This window comes from Ylistrum balloti, unplaced genomic scaffold (assembly GCF_031769215.1).
Source record: "Ylistrum balloti isolate Yb309-2 unplaced genomic scaffold, AGI_CSIRO_Ybal_v1 Utg370330, whole genome shotgun sequence".
In the NCBI taxonomy this organism is placed as follows: Eukaryota; Metazoa; Mollusca; class Bivalvia; order Pectinida; family Pectinidae; genus Ylistrum; species Ylistrum balloti.
In genome coordinates, this window is record NW_026782240.1 from 461,455 (window position 1) to 489,163 (window position 27,709).

Here is a 27,709-nt window from a genome sequence, read left to right on the forward strand (position 1 = left end):
ACATAAACAAAACTGTTGTCTGACAACTAAACGCAAGGTTTGTCAATTGGAATTGATATATAGGCTATCTTAATCATAATTGACTGAAACTTTTTTTCTTTTGTCATACGAATATAGGCTTATCGAAGTATTTCAATTAACAGGTTTTTTAATGATTCAACATTCTACCTATTTGAGACAGAGTTGTCCTGTAGTGTACTAGCTATAACAGCTACATCACATAACATGTCGCATTCCATCCATAGCTACATGTATCAGGGTGAAGTACCTTGCCCAAGGACATGTCAGTTGTCTAGCTTGTAGAGATGTATTAATGTAATTTTTAATGTACATCACAGTATACATCGATCGATACAAAAAAATATTTTTGAAGTAATGGTTTGTCTTAAGTCTTATGGTTGCTACATAAAGTTTATACTTTCGTTAATGGCATCACTGGTAGTGGTAACTCAAAATATGTTGAAAGAACACTGATGACATATATGCTTCCATCTATCACTATTAAGTGGTTTAATGTTGACACAACAATAACTAAAACTAGGAACATATGATGACTATGGATAAATTTACTTGCCTTCTAAAGTGTAATGATAATACCATGTCTGATGGATATCGTTGCTGATTGTATGTACCTTTTACCAAATCATGTGGTAGCTAATGAAACAGTCACATTGTTGCCAAACTTTGAAGAAGATAGGTAATTGATTACTGGTGTCATTTTTCATTTTAATGATTAGATATGAAAAGGATGGAAATGGTTAAAGTCCTGGTGAAATGAAAATACATGTAGTTAATTTCAATCAGTAGATCAAATTCAATGTTTATATATATGATTTCACTCTTCAAATTTATGTGAATAAATGATAACCAAAATCTTACTATATCCCAGCACAAGACAATTAATATAAATAATGATATCCTGAAATTCTTCAGTGTTACGAAGAAAAAACAGATTTATGTACAATACCCTAATTCTGTGTGTGAAAAATTAGGCAGTTCTTGATAACATGTACTGTATGCAGTATATATTCTTTTCATTTATATCTGATTGGTAAAATCTTACTTAATCCCGATAGAAGACAATTGGAAAGAAACTTTTAATAGTGGTATCCTGAAATTCTTCACTGTGTTACGAAGAAAAACAGTTTATCCACAATACCATAATTCTGTGTACAAACTGGGTGAAAAATCTGACAGGACTTGATAAATATGTACTGCATGCAGTATATATACTTTTCATTTGTATCAGGCATAAAACATGTCAGAGCCGGAGAAGAAGGAAGTTTCCGAAAAGGAAAAGGAAACATCAAAGCAGGATGAAAAAGAAAAAGTGAGTATTAACAACAACAAAAAATGAATTTTCTAGATTTATGATTTTGATATCGATAGAAGGATCTATCTGTATTTGGATAAAATTGTGTGGTTTTGTAGTGATTTAAAAAGAAACTATTCATATCTTCATGTATTAGAAATAGGTTTTTTTTGTTTTATGTTTAGGACACGGCTCAAGGTGGGAAGAAGAGTCCTGTAAGTGGAAAGGCTAAGCCAGGAAGTGGGAAAAGGTCAGGGACACCCAGCAAGGGCAATAAAGGTGCTGCTGAAAAAGGGCGAGCAACACCAAAAGGTAATAAACCTTACAATTTCTATAGGGCAGGCATATATCAAGATTGGTATGAAGAGATTGTAATTATATCACTGAATAAAGATTATGTATGATTGTAGAAATCAATGATTTGTATGTCTAATGACAGTTGTTGAAATTCCATTTTTGTCAATTAAATGTCATGCTTTCAGGAAACACAAAGGCAAAGACCAAGGAGGATGTGAAGGCACCAACACCAGACCCAACAGGGGAGGGGGAAGAAGAAGAAGAAGGTAGTACACTGTAATAAAAAAGAAATCTATTCCATATTTGAATACTACGAATATTCTAGATTTGTGTGATGTATTTTGTAAATGCTTTAATTATTCTGACAGGTATCTATGTTATAAAAATATACCCTGGTCTTTTTGAAGTCAAAGTATCATTTCTTCTTGATTACAAAATTTCTAAATGTTTATTACAATTGTACATTGTACATCCCCACTTAGGTGAATTTTGAGGTAATTTTGGCAGGAATGCTAATAAAAATAATTTTGGTGATTGGGAAGGCTGTCAAATCTTTGTGTCCCCAGCAATGAAATGGAGAATGATATTGTTGTCCTCGGCTGTCTGTCTAAGAATAACATTCATTGTATAAAAATTTGTTACCTAGCTTCCTACTTAACTGAAACAACTGTGTCATAAAAAAATTAGATACCTTGCATATATTCCTATTAAATCAGAATCATTTTATATTTTGGCTTCAATTTCTGATTATTTATATGACATGTATTATACATATTTTGTTTGGAAACATAGGTCTGCCAGAAGGATGTGTACCACTTTTTATGTCTGCCAAATCCCAAGAAATATTTGGCTGTACATGTGATGTTGATGTAACAGAAGAAAATCCCATCAAAGTCATTATGAAGGCTGATATTATGGAAGATTTCTTTAACAGGGCGGCTGTTTGTGATTTCCATCCTGTAAAACAGGCAGTACAGGTAAATCGAGATAGCTTGTTTTGGAGGAAAATTTACAATAAATATATATATTTGAAATTCAGAAGATGATAAATAATTTGTGGTCATGAATTCTTTTGAAATGATTTTTGGAGGAAGAAAAGCCTTAATTATTTGAGACTTTTAAAAAAAAAAACTGTTTTGTTTTTGTTTGTTTTTTTTTTTGAATTGTATTGCTGATGAATTGGCCAGGAAAGAAAAAATAGATCAGCTATATCATGACAAACTGTAAAAGGTGACACTTTTCAGATTCACGTACATTAAGTGACATGATTGGAAGTATTTCATGGTTTAAATGATGTCTTTTATGACAGGATTTTCCATCAGACGAGATTGTCATTGTATATGATCCTGACTTCAAGTTTGGGCAGAATTTTTACATTGCTATCACAGAGGAAGCCAAGGAAAAAATACTGAATGTAAGTGAATGCAAGTTATACAGTGTCACTCCTAGCTAGCTGGTGATGGAAATACTGACTTTGAATTAGATAGGTCAGACATAGCACAGAGAAAATAAGGTCAAATATCATAAGAAGTAGGCTACAGATTGATATATACCATAGCAGACTTTTGAAAAGGTATAAAGTTAATTCAATTTCATTTAAATGTTATTGAGACTTCCAAAACAATTTATTAAGACTTACGAAAAGACTTTAACAGTCCACAGATATGAACAATCATGTGAAACTTTTATTGAGAGATAACTGTATTTGTACAGCCCTTTGGTCCTGAAGGAGAAGGAGAAGCAGGGGCAGAAAAAGAGGAAGAGGTGGTATACAAGTACATTCCACCCGAGTCTAAGGAATGGGTATCACATGGTAGTGAAAAGGAAATCAAGGAGGAAAATGTTGTGGAAAACCGACGACGGGTAAATAGACTATCAACAAATTGATTTTCCAACTTGTTAATCTGTACTTTTATCAAAGATTGAAAAACTTACTTATGCTAATCACACTGCAACTTTATTTAAGCTCAAGTTGTAACATTTTCTTTTTTGCAGTCTCTCTGTTATGTTCATGGTTTATGAATATTTAATAAACTAAAGAATTCTTGTTATTCAACCATATTGCAGACATCATGGAAGTAACAGGCTGTATACAGTATTCCATATAACATTATAGGTAAGGAGTTACACTGTATTGTTTAGTATGGACTTTATTTTTCCCAACAGATAAAAATTTCTGCTCGTCGTATCAGGAAGGAATTTGGTGCTCCTTGTAATTTCCAAGACAGGAATGTTGCCGATGCTAAAGATGCCTACGTTGAGTGTACAGCATATGAGGACCGTACTTATGACCTTAAGAAAATAGAATTGGATAAAAGTGTACAGGTAGGAAAAAGTAGAAAGAAGTAGTATGTTTCTGTTCTTTTGTTTTCAAACACTCAGAGAAATTCTCACAAAAAGTATTAAAATCTGATATCCGCTTTTACTTACAGGTAATGAAAACTATTACTTATATTGGTAGAACCTTTTAAACTTGAAAAAGTACAAGAAAACTTCAGAGATTGTAACTTTCATAATTGCAATGATCTATGTTTTAGGCGGTTCCAGTGCTTGTAGAAGAGGGGACAAATACTGACTGGCGCTACCCAAGAAATGCAAATACACAGTATTATCCCCGTGAATTCTCAGACAAAGAAAAAGAAACTATTGAAAAATCTACTGACTTACAAACTTTTGCTAAGGATATGGTTCCAAGGTAAAATGCTGTGATTGGTTTATGATAGCATCTTTGAAATAACCCTGCTAGATCTAGATTTGCTGTCATTGGTGGTGTGATGAGATACTGTTGGATTGGGTGGTTGGCTGAGACTTTTGCCTGTTTTGATTTTTTTCTTACAATAGGTAGTCAGTGTTTCGTTTACCGTTATAATTCTAGATCTTATTCTGATGTACATATCAACTAACCATACTTTTGAAACCTTTTTCTTTCTCATATATATAGCAAAATAGCTTCATACTACAAATGAAATTGTTAATGATATTAGAACGTCTGTCTGCATTATTATTCTGATGCTTTGATTTCACTTTTAAAATGATTGTGGTAGGTATTATTTCTGCTGTCAGGTTATGAACAGTCATTGTAAATTATCTATCCTTATCTGTTTCATTAATCATATCAAAATTCAAAACATATCGTCAAATTTGAAATCTTTTAATTAACTTTTTGTAACTGTTTTGGTTTCTTTTCTCAGATTTGAACTTGCCCTTCAGCAGAACGAGATTATGGATGTTTTCTATATTGACTGGCTGCACTTAGGAGATGCTGATGGATCGTTTGGGAACAAAGCTGACAATCACCTCAAGGTATTCACAAAACCAAGAATTGCAAGTCATGGAATACCAAACATTCAAAGATTTGTAGTTTCAGGATATTTTGCTTCAATAAAAATCTACATTTTATTAATTATGGTCTTTAAGAGCAACTTGAGAAAACTATTTTGAAGAAAACATTGAAGAAGTATTACATAATTATCATAAACGAAGTCAGATCATTTCTAAGTGAAAGTATTACATACCTGTTTCCTCATTCTAAAACTTTTTTTATTCAGGAGTACCAGTCCTTTACAGACCTTCAGTTTAGTAAAGACAGAACCATTACAGCTATACAGTGGCATCCCACCATTAAAGGTGAGTCACATGATGTGTTTTTGTGTCAGATCAATCAAAATTATCAATAGTTTTACATTATAAAATATCTTATACAGAAATCTGGTGAAACTCTCTTTTACAGATATAGAATTAGAAAATGAATAAATTATGTATGATCAATACATGTTGGTGTAAGATATTTTACATGATCTGTTAATGTAGGATGTTTTACATGATCTGTTGATGTAAGATATTTTACATGATCTGTTGATGTAAGATGTATTACATGATCTGTTGATGTAAGATATTTTACACAATCTGTTGATGTAAGATATTTTACATGATCTGTTGATGTAAGATATTTTACATGATCTGTTGATGTAAGATATTTTACACAATCTGTTGATGTAAGATATTTTACACAATCTGTTGATGTAAGATTTTTTACATGATCTGTTGATGTAAGATGTTTTACATGATCTGTTGATGTAAGATATTTTACACAATCTGTTGATGTAAGATATTTTACATGATCTGTTGATGTAAGATATTTTACACAATCTGTTGATGTAAGATATTTTACATGATCTGTTGATGTAAGATATTTTACACAATCTGTTGATGTAAGATGTTTTACATGATCTGTTGATGTAAGATATTTTACACAATCTGTTGATGTAAGATGTTTTACATGATCTGTTGATGTAAGATATTTTACACAATCTGTTGATGTAAGATATTTTACACAATCTGTTGATGTAAGATGTTTTACATGATCTGTTGATGTAAGATATTTTACACAATCTGTTGATGTAAGATATTTTACACAATCTGTTGATGTAAGATGTTTTACATGATCTGTTGATGTAAGATGTTTTACATGATCTGTTGATGTAAGATATTTTACACAATCTGTTGATGTAAGATGTTTTACATGATCTGTTGATGTAAGATGTTTTACATGATCTGTTGATGTAAGATATTTTACACAATCTGTTGATGTAAGATATTTTACACAATCTGTTGATGTAAGATGTTTTACATGATCTGTTGATGTAAGATGTATTACATGATCTGTTGATGTAAGATATTTTACACAATCTGTTGATGTAAGATGTTTTACATGATCTGTTGATGTAAGATATTTTACACAATCTGTTGGTGTAAGATATTTTACATGATCTGTTGATGTAAGATATTTTACACAATCTGTTGATGTAAGATATTTTACATGATCTGTTGATGTAAGATATTTTACATGATCTGTTGATGTAAGATGTATTACATGATCTGTTGATGTAAGATATTTTACACAATCTGTTGGTGTAAGATATTTTACATGATCTGTTGATGTAAGATATTTTACACAATCTGTTGATGTAAGATGTTTTACATGATCTGTTGATGTAAGATATTTTACATGATCTGTTGATGTAAGATGTTTTACATGATCTGTTGATGTAAGATGTATTACATGATCTGTTGATGTAAGATATTTTACACAATCTGTTGGTGTAAGATATTTTACATGATCTGTTGATGTAAGATATTTTACACAATCTGTTGATGTAAGATATTTTACATGATCTGTTGATGTAAGATATTTTACATGATCTGTTGATGTAAGATGTTTTACATGATCTGTTGGTGTAAGATGTTTTACATGATCTGTTGATGTAAGATATTTTACATGATCTGTTGATGTAAGATATTTTACATGATCTGTTGATGTAAGATATATTACATGATCTGTTGATGTAAGATGTTTTACATGATCTGTTGATGTAAGATGTTTTACATGATCTGTTGATGTAAGATGTTTTACATGATCTGTTGATGTAAGATGTTTTACATGATCTGTTGATGTAAGATATTTTACATGATCTGTTGATGTAAAATGTTTTACATGATCTGTTGATGTAAGATATTTTACATGATCTGTTGATGTAAGATATTTTACACAATCTGTTGATGTAAGATGTTTTACATGATCTGTTGATGTAAGATATTTTACACAATCTGTTGATGTAAGATGTTTTACATGATCTGTTGATGTAAGATATTTTACATGATCTGTTGATGTAAGATGTTTTACATGATCTGTTGATGTAAGATATTTTACACAATCTGTTGATGTAAGATGTTTTACATGATCTGTTGATGTAAGATATTTTACACAATCTGTTGATGTAAGATGTTTTACATGATCTGTTGATGTAAGATATTTTACACAATCTGTTGATGTAAGATGTTTTACATGATCTGTTGATGTAAGATATTTTACACAATCTGTTGATGTAAGATGTATTACATGATCTGTTGATGTAAGATATTTTACACAATCTGTTGATGTAAGATGTTTTACATGATCTGTTGATGTAAGATGTTTTACATGATCTGTTGATGTAAGATGTTTTACATGATCTGTTGATGTAAGATATTTTACATGATCTGTTGATGTAAAATGTTTTACATGATCTGTTGATGTAAGATGTTTTACATGATCTGTTGATGTAAGATATTTTACACAATCTGTTGATGTAAGATGTTTTACATGATCTGTTGATGTAAGATATTTTACACAATCTGTTGATGTAAGATGTTTTACATGATCTGTTGATGTAAGATGTTTTACATGATCTGTTGATGTAAGATGTTTTACATGATCTGTTGATGTAAGATATTTTACATGATCTGTTGATGTAAAATGTTTTACATGATCTGTTGATGTAAGATGTTTTACATGATCTGTTGATGTAAGATATTTTACACAATCTGTTGATGTAAGATGTTTTACATGATCTGTTGATGTAAGATATTTTACACAATCTGTTGGTGTAAGATATTTTACACAATCTGTTGATGTAAGATGTTTTACATGATCTGTTGATGTAAGATGTTTTACATGATCTGTTGATGTAAGATATTTTACATGATCTGTTGATGTAAGATATTTTACATGATCTGTTGATGTAAGATATTTTACATGATCTGTTGATGTAAGATATTTTACATGATCTGTTGATGTAAGATGTTTTACATGATCTGTTGATGTAAGATATTTTACACAATCTGTTGATGTAAGATGTTTTACATGATCTGTTGATGTAAGATATTTTACACAATCTGTTGGTGTAAGATGTTTTACACGATCTGTTGGTGTAAGATATTTTACATGATCTGTTGGTGTAAGATATTTTACATGATCTGTTGATTTAAGATATTTTACACAATCTGTTGGTGTAAGATCTGTTGGTGTAAGATGTTTTACATGATCTGTTGATGTAAGATGTTTTACATGATCTGTTGATGTAAGATGTTTTACATGATCTGTTGATGTAAGATATTTTACACGATCTGTTGATGTAAGATGTTTTACATGATCTGTTGATGTAAGATGTTTTACATGATCTGTTGATGTAAGATATTTTACATGATCTGTTGATGTAAGATATTTTACACAATCTGTTGGTGTAAGATATTTTACACAATCTGTTGGTGTAAGATGTTTTACATGATCTGTTGATGTAAGATGTTTTACATGATCTGTTGATGTAAGATGTATTACATGATCTGTTGATGTAAGATGTTTTACATGATCTGTTGATGTAAGATGTATTACATGATCTGTTGATGTAAGATGTTTTACACAATCTGTTGATGTAAGATGTTTTACACAATCTGTTGATGTAAGATGTTTTACATGATCTGTTGGTGTAAGATATTTTACATGATCTGTTGATGTAAGATGTTTTACATGATCTGTTGATGTAAGATATTTTACACAATCTGTTGATTTAAGATGTTTTACATGATCTGTTGATGTAAGATATTTTACATGGTCTGTTAATGTAAGATGTTTTATGTATCCTGTTAATGGATGATGTAATAAAATGTGTAACAAATTTTGAAATTTACTTTTCCAGGTGTAGTTGCAGTTGCTGTGGCAGAAAAATTGAGCTTTGATGAGAGAATAGATAACTGTGCCAAAGTGATCATGACACCATCTCTAATCCTGATCTGGAGTTTTACTGACCCTATACATCCACAGGTAACATTCTAATTTCTGAATTCTGATTTCGAGTTTTACAGACCCTATACATCCACAAGTCACATTTATATTTCTGAATTCTGATCTCGAGTTTTACTGACCCTATACATCCACAAGTCACATTTATATTTCTGAATTCTGATCTCGAGTTTTACTGACCCTATACATCCACAAGTCACATTTATATTTCTGAATTCTGATCTCGAGTTTTACTGACCCTATACATCCACAAGTCACATTTATATTTCTGAATTCTGATCTCGAGTTTTACTGACCCTATACATCCACAGGTAACATTCTAATTTCTGAATTCTGATTTCGAGTTTTACAGACCCTATACATCCACAAGTCACATTTATATTTCTGAATTCTGATCTCGAGTTTTACTGACCCTATACATCCACAAGTCACATTTATATTTCTGAATTCTGATCTCGAGTTTTACTGACCCTATACATCCACAAGTCACATTTATATTTCTGAATTCTGATCTCGAGTTTTACCGACCCTATACATCCACAAGTCACATTTATATTTCTGAATTCTGATCTCGAGTTTTACTGACCCTATACATCCACAAGTCACATTTATATTTCTGAATTCTGATCTAGTTTTACTGACCCTATACATCCACAAGTCACATTTATATTTCTGAATTCTGATCTCGAGTTTTACTGACCCTATACATCCACAAGTCACATTTATATTTCTGAATTCTGATCTCGAGTTTTACTGACCCTATACATCCACAAGTCACATTTATATTTCTGAATTCTGATCTCGAGTTTTACCGACCCTATACATCCACATGTAGTACTTTCATATTTCCTAATTATTCTTATTTCTTTCGTCAATTACTATTGACAATTGAAATCAATCCTCAACCATTACATCTGATCAGGATATGTTGACTGTTTCTTTCTTTCCTTCCAAAATGTATTAATTATTCAACTCTTTCAATACTTTTCTCTTATCAGCTGTTACTAGAAGCACCAGACGACATCTACAGTTTCCAGTTCTGTCCCTCTGACCCTAATATAATCTGTGGTGGTTGTTACAATGGACAAGTAGTGTTGTGGGATATCTCTGCTCACGCTGACCGACTGAAGCAACAGAGAGGCAGCAACAGAAACAAGAAGTCTAATGTTTTGGTAAGTATATCATGAAGCCTACAGATCAAGAGAAAAAAATTGCTGCCTCTTATGATACTATAGACTTGATAATCATTTCAACAAGATATTGTTTTATTGCTGTTTCTCTTTATATTTCAGATTTGTTTCGTTTAAATGAAATTAATGTGAAATCTGGAAAAAAATTATTCTATACAAAACCATGTAGTTTCTTCGAAATTGATTGAAAGATCACTTAAAATTCAGGCTGAAATGTTAATTTACATGGAATTTGCTCTCTGGTGTATATATTAAGAAATAAACATTTAATTCTGAAATATGAATGTTAGATAGGTGAATTTTCCTAGTAGGTTTTTCTTTTTTAATTGTTATATTTAGATGTTTTTGGTCATATATTTTTACAAATAAAGATTGGTCTCAGTAAAAAGAACTGTTTTCTTTAGACTTATTAAGAGGGAAATTATTCCTAACAGCTGGATCAATTTGTCGATGAAATATTTTGGTATACGAACATGATTGCTTTAACATGAATCGTATTTGATTTGAGTTACCACCGCTTCCGGAGAAGCGATTAACTTTTCGGAATGAGGGACTTCTACAGGTAAACTTTGTATAATGGTGAAGAAGGTTTAAACACACTTTTTTGTTTACCACAAGTTAATATTTAAAATTCAGAGACGCATTCTTCAACACCTTTATCAATCTTCTTTGGGATAGCTTGGTGCAAGGTTTTTTTATTATACTTAAAGTATGATTTTCATCACATTAGTTAGCTCAAAATTCCTTTTCAGCTCTATGATAGAATTTAATTTCAGAGAGAGGTCGAATTGATTTTCAAGGTAAAATTAGATATAACGTTACTCAATCAAGTAACGATACAATTTCTCAAAGTTAAGTGGAAAAATTGAAGTTGAGGTGTAAATATATTAGCTTTAATCAGATTTACATAATGAAACTGAGAGAGAAAAAATATACCATATGTACATATATACATAAAATAATGGGAGAAAATTTGATCTAATACTTTCAACTTCACTTTTTTTCCAAAGTTTGATTTGTAAATGAAACAGTTTTAGAAGAGAAAGAGATTTTAAGTGTTCAACTCTTTGCATGTTGATCTCATTAATTTCATGGTATGAGAATGACAATGGCAGACAAATCCTTGATGTACCAGGGTGAAATTTCAAAATTTAAGTTTTATTTAAAATATAAATGTATTACATCACTCTCCATGATTCAAAATTTTATACTTGGCACCAACACAAGGTTTAATGTTGTTAATTATTAATTGATGACAATATCAAGAAATATTTTTTTTCAAATGTCTAGTAAATCTTAAAGGTAGAAATCTGCCTTACAGTATTACTGAGAATGAGAGGCATGCCATTATGAAATAATGAAGAGTTCAGGTTATATTTTCATACATTGAATAAGTTTGTTTTGTTGAAGTTCATAATCATTTCAATTTGATTGAATTTTTTATTTTTTTTTTTAAACTTACACTTCAAAGTAGTTTTTAAATGTTGTGCCTGTATTTGTCATATTGAATTCTATGTCGGGTCTGGTATTTATTCCGAGTGTTTAAGATATACTGTAAATAATATTGGAGGAACAGTTATTAGAATCCTTGACCTAAGTTATGGAATCATAAGTTGGATGTATCATCATGTACACTTTTGCTCCATGTGTCAGTTTACTGCTTTCTGGTTTCAAACGCAAGTTTGATGGTGTTCAATGCGGATATTTCTTTAGGTTCCAGATATGTTTTTACCAGCTAACTTTTGCAGAGAACTATCAGGATATGATTTGCTTCATTTTCCACTTGCTAATATTGTGATGGATTAGTACTGTCTCTCTCTAGCTTCTGCAACATTGGACAAATTTTTTAATTTTGGGAGAGGCTAATACATTTCAGGCTATGTAATATAGATGCACTGAGGTGACAGAAAGCATTTAAAAAAATAGTGTAAATTTATATGGCTGCATGACTATCAGCAAATTTACACATGTAAATCATGGATAGATTGAGGAGAAAGGATTAAGTGATGTGTTTAAATTTTACTTCTGTATAATTATTCAATGTTTAAATAATTTACCCAATAGTGAGGTAATTGACACAGTCAGAATGAAGTAGTACATGTATAAAAGTAATCAAAAGTTTTACTGATTTTACAATAAAGAAATAAACATATATACATGCTTACTATTTTATCATTAATGGGTAAATATTGTATTGAGGTTATTGGTAAAGTTTTGGAAACAGGTTTTAAAAATGGGAAAATAATTCTGACAATTACTGTTATACTTATTCATTGTACAGTAGAATACACTATCATTATAAAAATTGATAGTAAGAATAACATTACCTGTATTGTTGTATGTATCTACACTAATGATGTAGCTCATGGTGGAAATGTATTCCTTTTCATACCCACAGGCTTATGCAGTACTCATTATTATGTCATATTTATCCTGCAGTAGGCCTGGGAGCCAACATATTTCCTCTGTCCCAAAGTCAGGGTGTGTGTTTAATACAAGACAATAGGCACAAGGGGCCAACATATTACCTCTGTCCCAAAGTCAGGGTGTGTGTTTAATACAAGACAATAGGCACAAGGGGCCAACATATTACCTCTGTCCCAAAGTCAGGGTGTGGGTTTAATACAAGACAATAGGCACAAGGGGCCAACATATTACCTCTGTCCCAAAGTCAGGGTGTGGGTTTATTACAAGACAATAGGCACAAGGGGCCAACATATTACCTCTGTCCCAAAGTCAGGGTGTGGGTTTAATACAAGACAATAGGCACAAGGGGCCAACATATTACCTCTGTCCCAAAGTCAGGGTGTGGGTTTAATACAAAACAATAGGCACAAGGGGCCAACATATTACCTCTGTCCCAAAGTCAGGGTGTGGGTTTAATACAAGACAATAGGCACAAGGGGTCAACATATTACCTCTGTCCCAAAGTCAGGGTGTGGGTTTATTACAAGACAATAGGCACAAGGGGCCAACATATTTCCTCAGACTCAAAGTCAGGGTGTGGGTTTATTACAAGACAATAGGTCCAGAAGGGTAACACATTACCGTTGAATCAATGTAGGTGTTGAACTCATTAGAGGACATTAAGCCAAACAGGATAACACATAACCTTTGACTCAAAGAGGATCAGTTGAATTATTACATGATAACAAAATCATATTTGTTGGTAGTTTTCTTGAATTCTACCAGACATTTATCTCTTACCAGGTAGATACTGTAATATATGAGGTTAATACAAAACCAACAAAACGTATATAGACCAAGGTTTTTGTTCACTTATTTCAGAGACTGATATAAAATAATTTATTGACAACACACACTTAGATACAGATGTATGAGACCCATGATCAATAGAATGAAATCCACCAGTGTAAATTGTAACATTGAAGGGATAGGTATTAAATCAATAATCTAGAAATCATGTTTGAATATTTAACATTTCCATGTCATCTTTCAGAAATTAGAGACATAACTATTTTTGAAAAAGGGCTGATGAAAGTATATTTTTTGTAGCCTGGCTTTGAGGATCCCAATGCTTTAAAAACTCCAGTAGTCCGTTACTGTGCTGTTTCCAGTATAGAGAACAGTCACCGAGCAGCCATTACTGACATACAGTGGGTTCCTGACCATATGGAGGTATGTCTAACTAAACAAGTTATAAAAACTGGGGACTTGCAAATGAACACTTGAACATATCAAGTTATATCTGAATGAATAAGCAAATGATGTTGGACACAAGACAAGATGAAGGTATGGTATGTCTAATTAAAACTCCATTTAACACAGGACAGCCATCACAAGCAAGGTAGATCTAAATAAGTTAGCCAATGATATCAGACTAGATGAATGTATGTCAGACATTAGTGGTCAAAATGACAGAAATAATGTCTGATCATGTTTAACGTAAATAGCATTTACTACTCAGATTAAACAGAATTATTGTCTATCACTTTAAGTAATTCTTTACATAGTACAATAATGATAGAAACTACTTGTCACTAGCTATAGAAGATTTGTTCTAAAACATTTTCTTTATTTTGGATCTTTATGGGGATATTACATTCCTACATTTTGTTCTACCATCATAATTATTATACAAGAAGTGTACAAGAAGTGTTATGTTTACCAGTTGAACAGGATGGGTGTGCCCCAGGAGAACAAGGGTCTACAGTGCTGTCAGATTATGACCTGTGCCACCGATTAGTGAGTATACACATACACAAAAGCTTATCTGTTGTATATAAAAACTAGTGAGTGTAGACAATTGAGTACCATTTTGTGTCTATACAGATTAGTGAGTACCACATTGTGTATATCCAGACTAGTGAGTCTCACCTTGTGTATACAAATTAGTGGATACCATCCCAGGGTTTTCCATACGAGCCGGTCGCTGGCCAATTTTTACCGGCTACCTTGATCATTTGGCCGCATACACCAATCCAGTTCGGTAATAATGTTCCGTACACGACTACACGTACACGGCAGGCCAGCCTCCGACTTTCACTACACAGCCTACTGCTAACAAAATTATGGAAAACCCTGCCTGTGAATGTACAGATATCTTAGTACCATCTTGTGTTCATGCAGACTAATGAGTACCATCATATGTATATATAGACAAGTGATTACCATCTTGTGTTTATACAGAATAGTGTTTCTGCATGAATCAAACTGGATTTTGAAATGTTGAATTTATGATGCATTTTCTTTTTCTAACAGCTGTGTATTAGTGTGGGACACTAGACCTGTGAAAGGTCCTGGACAACTCATTACCACCAAGGAGACTGACAAAGGACCCAAAAACCCTATAGGTGTTCCAAACACATTCAAACATTTGGACCTGTCATGGAAACCTGTTCTCAAGGTAAACACTCAAAGATTGAAAAGATTTTTTTTCAATATTGATTACAGATGTGTGTTTATTTTTATATTGATAACAACAAGACATACTTGAATTTGCCTTTAGGTTAATATTTACTGGCACTAGTACATATGTAATAGCTGTTTTTTGTAATGTTGACAAGATGAAAACAAAATGACTGGAAAAAAACATTTTCTAGTGTATGTTAGAATTTCCTGATTGTTTTGTTTGATGTTATTTAGGTGACACTTCATAAATCAGAGCCAGGAGGTGATCACAGCCCTGTTAAGTTTTCTATACAAGAAAGACAAGGAGACAGAGGATCATGTAAGTATCAATACACAGACTCTACCAGATTTGGAATTTCAAAGAGCTGTTTTACTATGTTATAAACTAAGCCTTATATTTACACCAACTGTATAAATCAGTTTGATACGACCTTGAGAAAACAGTGCAATATTCAGTTTCAAAATGCTATACTAAATGCTATGAACTCCCTATCACAGATCTGTTCAATGATAAAAATTAAGTATACTGTGCCTTGAATTAGTTATTTGATGATAAAATTAGTTTTTTCTGTTTATATAACTGAATCAGCATTACATGGTAGTACCTCAGAAAATTCAGCATTCATTGATAAATGGATGAATATGTTTATTTCATGTCCATCCGTCAAATGAAAATATCAGTTTAAGCATAATATACAATTGAACTTGGCTTATGATTTTCTCATATTTTAAAACATTTACTCATGTCATTTATTTAGATACACATTTACATATTTAATTCCATGTGTGTTATAATTTACAGTAGGCAAAGCCACGGATGGCACAGACCTGTCAAAGGAGGCAGCCATGGGGGGTGGCTTTTACACAAAGCCAGGGTCTGGCAAGGACAAGAGAACACTGCAGAGTGTCAAGACTCATTTCTATGTTGGCACAGAGGTACTTGTCCTCACAGTTACATGGGACATGTCCCTCCTCCAGTTCTGTTGGAGGGACCACACCCTGCCCTGGTTCCAGGGTGGAGTGTGGGATGCCCTGAAATAGCACATAACGTTTATGAGTCTGGATTCTCTGTAGTCTTCTATTTCTGTCTTGTGCAGCACCTGTGTGCTGTGTGCATGCACGACACACTTGTCATTCTGTCTATAGCTATTTACTATCCGTTTGTCTGTCTGTCTTTCTGACGCACATTCGTATACACCCACAGGGTTTATACAGAGCACTGCAGTTTCTTTCTCACAAAGCTAAACAATTCTTAATGCACAAAATGAACAGCATCTGGCATTTCACAGTGTTTGTCACTTGTATATGAATTGAAAAGCCGACTTGTTTCTTCTGATACTGTTGTGGATATATATTGTAGCATTATTGTACCCCGTGATGTTTAAAAATTCAAATTTTTTATACTTAAATATTTCCCAAACTATTTCTTGGCTTGGATCACCACATCATTTTTGGTAATTCAAAACTAATTATATCTTGATAGTGTTAGTGCTATGTATAATATTATGCTGTTTTATAAAAAAAAAAAAAAAATATACCAAAACCAATCACATCATGATTACAAGTGTTTGTTTTGTGAATGATAAAATAGATTGTATTTGCATTACCTTGATATACCAAGTACAATATAGTACTTTACCATGTAAACTATCACTCAAACAAATTTATAAATCCTGGCCCAAGTCAAAATTTTTTAGTAAGATTTCCAGTGAGGCCTGTGAGATCTAACTTGTAGATTTGTACAAATGTAGAAGTACAGAATATAGTAATTTGTCCTTGGTGGTCATGGGGAAAGGAAGTCAAAGGATTTTAAAACAGATTTCGCTAATCAATGATATCAAAAGTTACTCCAAGTATTAGGCAATCTACACTCTAGAATATAATTGGGAAATCTACAGATTAAAGTCTTCAATTGTTACCTTGTAACTGAGGTTTGGATGAAATTACAACATGGAACACAAAACGTATTTCCATAGGAATAAAAACAAAAGAAAACAGGATAGTGTGAAAACAGTTAACTGAAAGGTATATGATAGTACATGTATTATATTTTTTTACATATAATGTATTGCTTATAATGGGGCAGCTATACATTTAGTGTTAGTTATGGAATGTTTGAATGCTGTCCCCTTCAATGTTATCTCTGCTGTAGTGCCCTGTATATTATATCTGCTTTTTAAGACTGCATGTCTGGATCCTTCACTTGCACAATCTGTTATTTACATCTATTTTTTATATAAGATATAACAGATATTAACTGATTTTATTTCATCCTTTTCTTATTTCTTCTGTGAACACTAAGTAAACTCTGTTTCATAATATGTATGTCCTTTAGACATCTTAATGATACATATATTTTCCAATAAGATATTCAAAAGTATTTTATTTTTATTTTTGCAGTGTCCTCCTCTGTCTATCTTCAGTCCCCTATAATCATCTGTGTCCCATTTCCCCCCTTAATGTCAGTGTTTACCTCTCAGTCCTCAACCTCTGAACTTCAGTATTACTTCTGTCTTCTGAACACCAGCACCCCCTTTTTAAGTTCTCTGTCCTCTACATACCAGTGTATCCATTTATTTTCTCTATCACTCATTTATTCCTTAAACACCAGTGTATCCCTCAGTCAGTCCTCTGTTCCCCAGTGTATCCCTCAGTCAGTCCTCTGTTCCCCAGTGTATCCCTCAGTCAGTCCTTTGTTCCCTAACCACCAGTGTATCCCTCAGTCAGTCCTCTGTTCCCTAACCACCAGTGTATCCCTCAGTCAGTCCTCTGTTCCCTAACCACCAGTGTATCCCTCAGTCAGTCCTCTGTTCCCTAACCACCAGTATATCCCTCAGTCAGTCCTCTGTTCCCTAAACACCAGTGTATCCCTCAGTCAGTCCTCTGTTCCCTAACCACCAGTGTATCCCTCAGTCAGTCCTCTGTTCCCTAACCACCAGTGTATCTCTCAGTCAGTCCTCTGTTCCCTAACCACCAGTGTATCCCTCAGTCAGTCCTCTGTTCCCCAGTGTATCCCTCAGTCAGTCCTCTGTTCCCTAACCACCAGTGTATCCCTCAGTCAGTCCTCTGTTCCCTAACCACCAGTGTATCCCTCAGTCAGTCCTCTGTTCCCTAACCACCAGTGTATCCCTCAGTCAGTCCTCTGTTCCCTAACCACCAGTGTATCCCTCAGTCAGTCCTCTGTTCCCTAAACACCAGTGTATCCCTCAGTCAGTCCTCTGTTCCCTAAATACCAGTGTATCCCTCAGTCAGTCCTCTGTTCCCTAACCACCAGTGTATCTCTCAGTCAGTCCTCTGTTCCCTAAACACCAGTGTATCCCTCAGTCAGTCCTCTGTTCCCCAGTGTATCCCTCAGTCAGTCCTCTGTTCCCTAACCACCAGTGTATCCCTCAGTCAGTCCTCTGTTCCCTAACCACCAGTATATCCCTCAGTCAGTCCTCTGTTCCCTAAACACCAGTGTATCCCTCAGTCAGTCCTCTGTTCCCTAAATACCAGTGTATCCCTCAGTCAGTCCTCTGTTCCCTAAATACCAGTGTATCCCTCAGTCAGTCCTCTGTTCCCTAACCACCAGTATATCCCTCAGTCAGTCCTCTGTTCCCTAACCACCAGTGTATCCCTCAGTCAGTCCTCTGTTCCCTAACCACCAGTGTATCCCTCAGTCAGTCCTCTGTTCCCTAACCACCAGTGTATCCCTCAGTCAGTCCTCTGTTCCCTAACCACCAGTGTATCCCTCAGTCAGACCTCTGTTCCCTAACCACCAGTGTATCCCTCAGTCATTCCTCTGTTCCCTAATCACCAGTGTATCTCTCAGTCAGTCCTCTGTTCCCTAACCACCAGTGTATCCCTCAGTCAGTCCTCTGTTCCCTAACCACCAGTGTATCCCTCAGTCAGTCCTCTGTTCCCTAACCACCAGTGTATCCCTCAGTCATTCCTCTGTTCCCTGACCACCAGTGTATCCCTCAGTCAGACCTCTGTTCCCTAACCACCAGTGTATCCCTCAGTCATTCCTCTGTTCCCTAATCACCAGTGTATCTCTCAGTCAGTCCTCTGTTCCCTTAGTCCTAAACATCAGTGTTGTTTGAGAACCAGACATGTAGTCTTTTAAAGTATGGTGTTGACCTGTGTATCATGGTAGATATCTATACACAGAATGTAGACAAAGTAGGTATGGAGACAATATTAACTGATTGTGTGTACTTGCTCAGGTACCTAATGATTGCATGTTTTCTAGATTTATCTGTGATAACAGCATGTTTTGTTGTACATATCTAACTGTGTGAGCTTTCCTTTGAGTCTTTCTTTAATATTGCATGGTATATAAATGCATGGGCTTTGCACTTTTAGACAATTTAACTCGGCACTTTGTTTCTTCAGTACCACTGTATTATACTGGTTTTGAGGTAAACCTGTCAGTTATGGGTTGGAATTTAATATAAAATGTTTGATTGGCTGGGAACATCATTATATGATTATCACTTACTTTATTAGTATAACATACTTTTTAAGAACTTACAAGATTCAATTGATAACATATAAATTTGTGTGAAAACATCCTGGAGTAGAAAAAAAGTGTATTTCTTAACAGCATGCATTTTCGACAGAAACTAAGTGCCAAACTAACATTGGTTTCTGGCATCTTTTACTTAATAAGAAAAGAAGAGAGTGGACACTTGTAACACCAGTTTCATCTTTGATGCTGTAAATACTACTGCTCTTTGAAGAAATTTTAGTTCGTTACTGTCATTAGATCTAAGAACTTTGTAGATATTTTCACTGTGGGGCTTCTTGGTTTGGTGTTCTGTATGTCAGATAACGGGGGGATTGGTGATATTTATTTATATGGTATAAATGATAACATATAGAGTCAAGGTGTTTTATTGGGTGATAAAAGGTGAAGGTTGAGTGACAATTGATACAAAAGAGAATTAGGCTGTTTTATCAGGTGATAATAAATGGAGGCCAAGTGATGGCATTTATGGGGTGATGATTGATACCATATAGAGACAGGATGTGTTGTGATAATGAGTGGAGGTCAAGTGATGGTATTTATGGGGTGATGATTGATACCATATAGAGACAGGATGTGTTGTGATAATGAGTGGAGGTCAAGTGATGGTATTTATGGGGTGATGATTGATACCATATAGAGACAGGATGTGTTGTGATAATGAGTGGGGGTCAGGTGATGGTATTTATGGGGTGATGATTGATACCATATAGAGACAGGATGTGTTGTGATAATGAGTGGAGGTCAAGTGATGGTATTTATGAGGTGATGATTGATACCATATATAGACAGGATGTGTTATTGGTTGATAATGTGTGGAAGTCAAGTGATGGTATTTATGGGGTGATGATTCACTAGGGGGATAGAGTTTGATGGATTGAAGTATTTTGAATTACCATATTTTATTCCTACACAAATCTTAGGATGGTGAGATAGTTTACGTCGACTGGATGCCACAGAAAGATCAAGACACAGGGAAAATTCAGAGTAAGAAATTCAATGTCTGTTATAATTATAAGCCTAATCTTTTCCTTTATAATTGTTTATTGAGAAAAGGGTATTAACTTCCAAGTTTATCAAAAATTATTTGTTAAGATATGTATGCATCCTTATTATTTGAAATTTGAAGTTTTGTTGATCATTCATAATCTGAATCAATTATTTTCCATATTTTTCATATATATGAAGTAAATTATAATGATAAAAAATGTGACTGTAAGATATTTTTACATGAGCTATGCATTTCTATTTCATTCAAAGCAGACACATTTTAAAAGATTATTACTGTCGGATTAATAGCACAAGTTTTTCTTTACCAGCACCAAAGCCAGACTTCTATCATGCGATACACGATGGACCTGTCAACACGCTACAACGCTCTCCTTTCTTTAAGGATGTAGTTTTGTGTGTTGGAGGGTGGACCTACACAATATGGAAGGAGTCAATCAATGTAAGTTTTTATACTTTGTTTTAAATTAGAATTCAGTTTGCTTTTTATTTCTTTGTACATATCAAATAGAAGTCTGTACACATTGATATTGAGTGTTCATATCTCTTCACATTCCTACCAATCATAAATCTGATTACATAAAAATATATATAAAATTGATATGTTTGAGATATATAGGAATAGTGTAAGTCATGTCATTTTTTAAAACTACTAGAATGTCAGGTAGATGCTTTTTCAATGTTGTTATCTTTTAAACATCAAGGAGCAAGTCATTTATGGGAATAATTAACACACATATATTTCCAACAGAACACGTTTTTATCTGATAACAATTTTTGAAAAATGTGAGGTGGGAAACATATGGAAAGCAGAAATGGATGTATACTGTAAAAAAAACTATCTGAAGACCAGGTAAAGAACAGCTGTCTTATAGAGAGGATAATTATCTGCAGTAGCTGGAAAACCAATAACTCGGAAACTACATGTTGATTCTAAGATACTTACAGAGAACAACAAGTTGATCCTAAGGACTCCTTGGTTAGTGTTTACTTATAGATAACTACAAGTTGATCCTAAGGACTCCTTGGTTAATGTTTACTTATAGAGAACTACAAGTTGATCCTAAGGACTCCTTGGTTAATGTTTACTTAAAGAGAACTACAAGTTGATCCTAAGGACTCCTTGGTTTAGTGTTTACTTATAGAGAACAACAAGTTGATCCTAAGGACTCCTTGGTTAGTGTTTACTTATAGATAACTACAAGTTGATCCTAAGGACTCCTTGGTTAATGTTTACTTATAGAGAACTACAAGTTGATCCTAAGGACTCCTTGGTTAATGTTTACTTAAAGAGAACTACAAGTTGATCCTAAGGACTCCTTGGTTTAGTGTTTACTTATAGAGAACTACAAGTTGATCCTAAGGACTCCTTGGTTAATGTTTACTTATAGAGAACTACAAGTTGATCCTGATGACTCTCTGATCAGTGTTTACTTATAGAGAACTTAAGTTTGATTCAGATGACTCCTTGTGCCTACTGATGTTGTACCACAGGTTGATCTGACTTGGTCATGTTAGATCAATGATCACAGTAGGGAAAACATACCTGATGACTCTGATGAGGGTTTACTTGTTGGCTATGTATAGTCAATTCTAACCATGTTTTAATAGTGTTTACTTGTGGGGCACTACAGGTTGATCCTAATGAGGCCAAGAGGAATGTAAGTATGCTAAGGACAGCAGTCCTTACACGGCTAGAGTTGGATGCTGTGATGATTGACCAAAAAATGTTTTGAAATGTGAATTAATTTTTTTGTGGAAATAATCTGAATTGAAAAGATTTTTTGTCATTAACAACTATACACTACTTTACACTTATATTTAATGTGTCAATAAAAAGTTTAAAACCCCTACATGCATACTGTACAAAGATCTAGGTATACCAAATAATGTACTATGGTGCTTTTCTTCTTTGTGACAATTTATCTCTTTTTATATGATACACACATAACCTTGTATTTCTTACAAAGTAGACCCTTATCACATCACAAAGCTATGGAATTTATGATGGTAGGTCACTGATTGTAAATGAAGCCCTTGTATTGAAATGGTAAAAAGATACAACTGGACATATATATGATTGTCCTGGATGGTGTTGTTTCTTGTTTAATAGCATGCTCAAATGAACTTTCTTCTCAAAAACATCAGGTGATATAAATACCTTTTTCAAAATTCTATCTGTGGTACAGTATATTAATTTGGAACATTTCATATTGCCCTCAGTCAATGTCCAGTTTTAATCTAAAGACTACAAGTTCTCAACCATTAACTGTATTTTGACCATTATGGATCTTCAGTGTTATAGGCAAATCCTATCACTACAGCAAGCACAGTGTTTTGATACACCTCCTTGAGTAATTCCATCAGCACTTTGGGTACATCCTTGATTCCTACACTTGTATGGTATGATACCTTAAAATCTTGAAATCGCTATCTTAATATCCTAACACCTTGTACAGAAGCTTGTAATTTCTGTTTTTTAATACAGTATAAATAGTAATAAATTAAGTAACCCCCTCCCACTCCTCCTCTTAGTCAGTCCCTACCCCCATCCCACCCTCCAAGTCCGTCCCTACCCCCACCCCCCAACCCCCTTAAAAAAGAGAGAGAGAAAGAAAGTGCTGTGTTGCTACTGTGGTTAAAGGTAAGATCTACCAACAGAGAAATATCATTACCAAATAACACAACTTCCATGTTGTGTATACCATTTTATATATCCTGTAATAAGCCCATGTCTGATGATAAACCCACTATATAAATTGCAACCAAGTAGAAATGATCATTGATTAAAGTAAGCCCACCCCAAAAATTAGCACAAGATTTTGTATTGGCCTCTCAGCCTTCTATAAGATTAATATGATATCTAAACTGTTGCTGATGTGGTTCTTTTTAGCTGATAGATACCGTCAACTTTTATGCTAATTGAAATAGATACACTGATGACCCTAAATTCAAGTGACTCTACTTTTGTTTGAAAATAGAATCGGCGATGATTCTTGATACCTTTGAAACATGAAAAGGATTCTACTGATATGTTTGACCTGTTTTCATGCTTTAGTAGCTTAAAGGGATATTCCATACAAGTTAGGATTTTATGGGATGCTTTTGAAGACACCTGTAAAAAAATAATTTTCTTGTGTTCTCATGGAAATTTTACATATGATATCTAATTTACAGAAGTTCATTATAGAAACAGCTAGATCAATTTACAAATGTTCATGCAGCCCTGATTGCATCATAACAGGTTTGTGTTGTTATAAGCTGAACAGAATTAGATATTTGTGGAAATCATAAAATCAATAGAAAATAAGCCAAATAAAGAAAATAGATTGTATCCCCAGCAGAAATTTTAGTGAACAGCATATACACTTGTGTATTTACTCAATACTCTGCATGAAACCTTTGATCTGGTTCCGGATTTCCCTATGTGTTATAGCTAACAATGGTTTAAAAAGTCATTAGAGTGAGTTCTTAAAAGGTACAGAACAGCCAGAAATTTTGCAACTTGGGCAGAATATCCCTTTTAACCAAATCATCTTTTTTAATTAAAGAATAAAGGTGATTGAAGTAGAATAGTAATACCATATTGTGTGTTGTGTTATAATATATAATTGGAATGCTATAGTGTGGTAGTGCAAGTCTACAAGCTATTTTACTTTACAGTGTTTGGAGAAGCTCGGTCACAATTTACTTTTCCAGATGTCCATGCCACCATTAACAATGTTGGATTTCTCAGATTTTACAGATTGGCCTTGTGACTTATATATTGTTTTGACTGATTATATCACACAGTAATGCTACTTATTGTACTGGTGGGATACAAACCAGATTCTTCTCAACAATGCTGATATGATTTTTGATAAAAAGTATCTGAGGTTTGTGGTGAATTATGTTGAATCTCTGTTATATTCAGAAATTAGTAAAGGTGCTATCATTTTATGCAATGATTATTTATGTACATGTATTTAACAACACAAAATTAATTTTCTATAAGGCCAGGATATTGGTGGTTTAAACCTAGTTAATTTATATAAACAGAGTGGTCCAATCCTGCAGTCTTCTGCCAGTACTGTCAAGTTAAGTGCTGGGCACTGGTCACCATCAAGACCAGGCGTGTTCTATATAGCCAAAGTGGACGGCAGTGTGGATGTGTGGGATCTCCTTGACAAGACACATGAGCCATGTATGACACAGAATGTATCGCCTGTACCAATCACATCTCTCTACCCATTCCCTGTGTCACGTGAGTGGAGCAGTTTAGACCGGAGTCTTTAGACAGCTTTTTATTGGATAGTCTTTTGAGAATGATTTAAAATTGTAAAGCACATCAAAATGATAATAGAAAGCTTCTCATAACAGTAAACATTTGTATTGATCAGAAATTTAAGGCTGTGATTCATGGGGCCATATACAAGGTAATGTTCTGGCAGGCAGTTCATTAAATATTCTAATGAAAAGCTGAAAGTAATAAAAAAAACGACCTTCATTTTTATACCCCCATGTAACAAAGTGGGAATCAACTTTTCCATCCGTCTGGCTATGCATTCCCTTAGTTTACAACAGATCTTTTTAAAAGTTTGTGGGAATGGCCATTACAATATGGAAATGTGCCTCCTGAAAAGACTTTGAGTTTTCCAAATTTATAAAAAAAAAATGAACACAATTTTGTTCAGCTATGCATTTTGAGTAATAGCTGTTTTTAGGAGTATCCAGTTAACTTGAAATTTGGTTTACACCTTTGTTTAAAAGTACCATTAAATGTAAAGAACCGGTTCACTAAACAGGTTTTGCTATAAATAACCATTACTTCTTTTTCATTCAACAAACTATGCTCAAATGGTATAACTGATTAAAATCGAAAGTAGGAAACATTAGTTGTTTCAGAAACAGTTAATATGGCAACATAATCTCGGCCTCTGATTGATTGAAATTAAGATATTGCCCAATTTTGACTAAATTTGGTTAATAAGGGCATTAGGGGATGCCAACCATCACTGTATAGGTTTATTTGTAATGAAAACTATGCTGAGGCAAACTGTGGTCATTCATTGGTTGAAATTTAGATATTGTCTGATTTTTACCTAATTTTCTATAAAGAGGTAAGTAATAGGGAATGACAAACTTAATTTTCAACTGTTTTTGACTTTTTTCATGGAGTTTTGACCAAACTGATTTGTATATAGAGGTCTTTGTATCTGCAAGGGATATACGTTATCCTCAGGATGACAGTTCTAGTTGTCAGCTGTAATTGTAGTTTGAGCTCAGACATTTATCTTTTATTTAAGTTGACTTCTTCAGAAAAAAGACTCCTGGTCCTTTTGTTTTTTGGTGATTATCATTTATATTGATACCCAGTAAAATTAACTGTTTTTTGTACAGATATTATATTGTTATGTATATCTGAACAGAGAAGCAGCACCTGATGGCTGTAGGTGACACAGCTGGGACACTACACATACTAGAGATTCCTTGGAGTCTGAGACAACCTACAGCCAATGAGGTAAAACCCAACTAAGTTTCATGATCATTTGTCAATGTTACTTATACTCCAAAAAATCAACATACCAGTACTTCAAGACTCTGTTGTGCTATATAAATGAATCCACTCACATGAAATCAATTATTTTAATGTCTTTTCTGTAGAATATAATTTTGTATTCTATAAAGTGAGGACTTTACCAGTAATGTAATTCTGAGGCTTTTCTACTACAGTACACAGGAATATCCAATTACTTTGAGCGTGAGGTGAAGAGGCGTGCTTTCGTCGTGTCACGCTGGGACTTCAGAGAGATTGAGAAGAGGGAACTAGAACAAGAACATAAACGGAAGATGGGGGTCAGTATCAAGGATGTTCAAACAAATAGTATTTAGAAAATAGATACTTGGAGTACTTTATAAATTGTGTACTTTTGATTTATGTTGTTTTATAAGTTAATGTGAATTATATCAGTCTCAGACCATCATGAAACAAGTAGATTTGATTCAGTGTTTATTCTAACAGTTTTGATCAATCTGTCCTTACGTGCAGATCTTTATTACCCAATTTCTGTAACTCTTCAGCAGTGTTCCCTAGTGATTCAACTTAATATATCATACGATCATGTTAGGTAAAGGATATTAAAAGGGCCCCTGAGTAGTCTCATGGTCAACCTCAGTCAAAGTACAAAGAATTTATCTCTTTTTTTTTTCAGATTGCACCAAATGTACAGCTATCAGAGGAGGAAATTGAGTATCGTCAGAAACAAGAATATGCTGCATATATCGATGAGGAAAACACATTCTTAAGAGAACTGGGGCTGAAGGATGATGATGAACCACTGCCTGAAACATGACCTGAAAAAATTTCCAACTTATAAGTTTCAGGGAAAATCGTGAAACAGATGTTTTAGGACTCAGGAAAACAATTAGATTTTTAGTTATAAAAAACTCTTGTTTTCTTTCAATGATATGCTCATCCTTTGTTAAACTAATGCCTTCATATCAACTGGAATATTCTTCAGTTAGCTGAGAGCTATACAGACAGAGGGTACCATCAAGACCACAATAATGATACATACAAGCCTATCTGTAATAAAGATTGTTAGTCTCAATCCATGAATGTCTTGTGAAAATCAGATTCCTTAGATATGAAACATATATGATACTGTATTGTGTGCATCATCCTGTGTACAACTATTACTGATTGTGTAATAAACTTTTAAGTGATGCAGCCACACCAAGTATTTTTTCAATTTGGTGTTAAGCTTTCTTATTAGTAGAAATACATTACTGACAAGGTTTCCAGGTATTATTTAATATATTATTGAAATAGATGTATGAGTAGTATATCCGTGATAATATGTCTTTGGCAAATAGTAATAACTTTTTGTTGTTGATTTCTGTTTATCTTAACGCCATGAATTAGT

At 33.6% G+C, this 27,709-nt stretch overlaps 1 protein-coding gene across 1 annotated transcript; it reads left to right on the forward strand.

Annotated features, from left to right (window-relative positions):
• Positions 1-27,709, forward strand: LOC132553462 (dynein axonemal intermediate chain 3-like). Its single transcript, XM_060217710.1, has 24 exons — positions 1-37; positions 1,250-1,330; positions 1,498-1,624; positions 1,795-1,875; positions 2,402-2,586; positions 2,919-3,023; positions 3,323-3,472; positions 3,776-3,934; positions 4,147-4,304; positions 4,801-4,912; positions 5,158-5,236; positions 9,124-9,248; positions 10,226-10,399; positions 13,934-14,056; positions 14,550-14,623; positions 15,140-15,284; positions 15,524-15,608; positions 16,092-16,225; positions 20,720-20,783; positions 21,116-21,246; positions 24,843-25,047; positions 26,213-26,304; positions 26,517-26,639; positions 26,996-27,709. The coding sequence occupies exons 2-24, from the start codon at positions 1,259-1,261 to the stop codon at positions 27,134-27,136; spliced, it is 2,844 nt and encodes a 947-aa protein (XP_060073693.1). The 5' UTR covers positions 1-37; positions 1,250-1,258; the 3' UTR covers positions 27,137-27,709.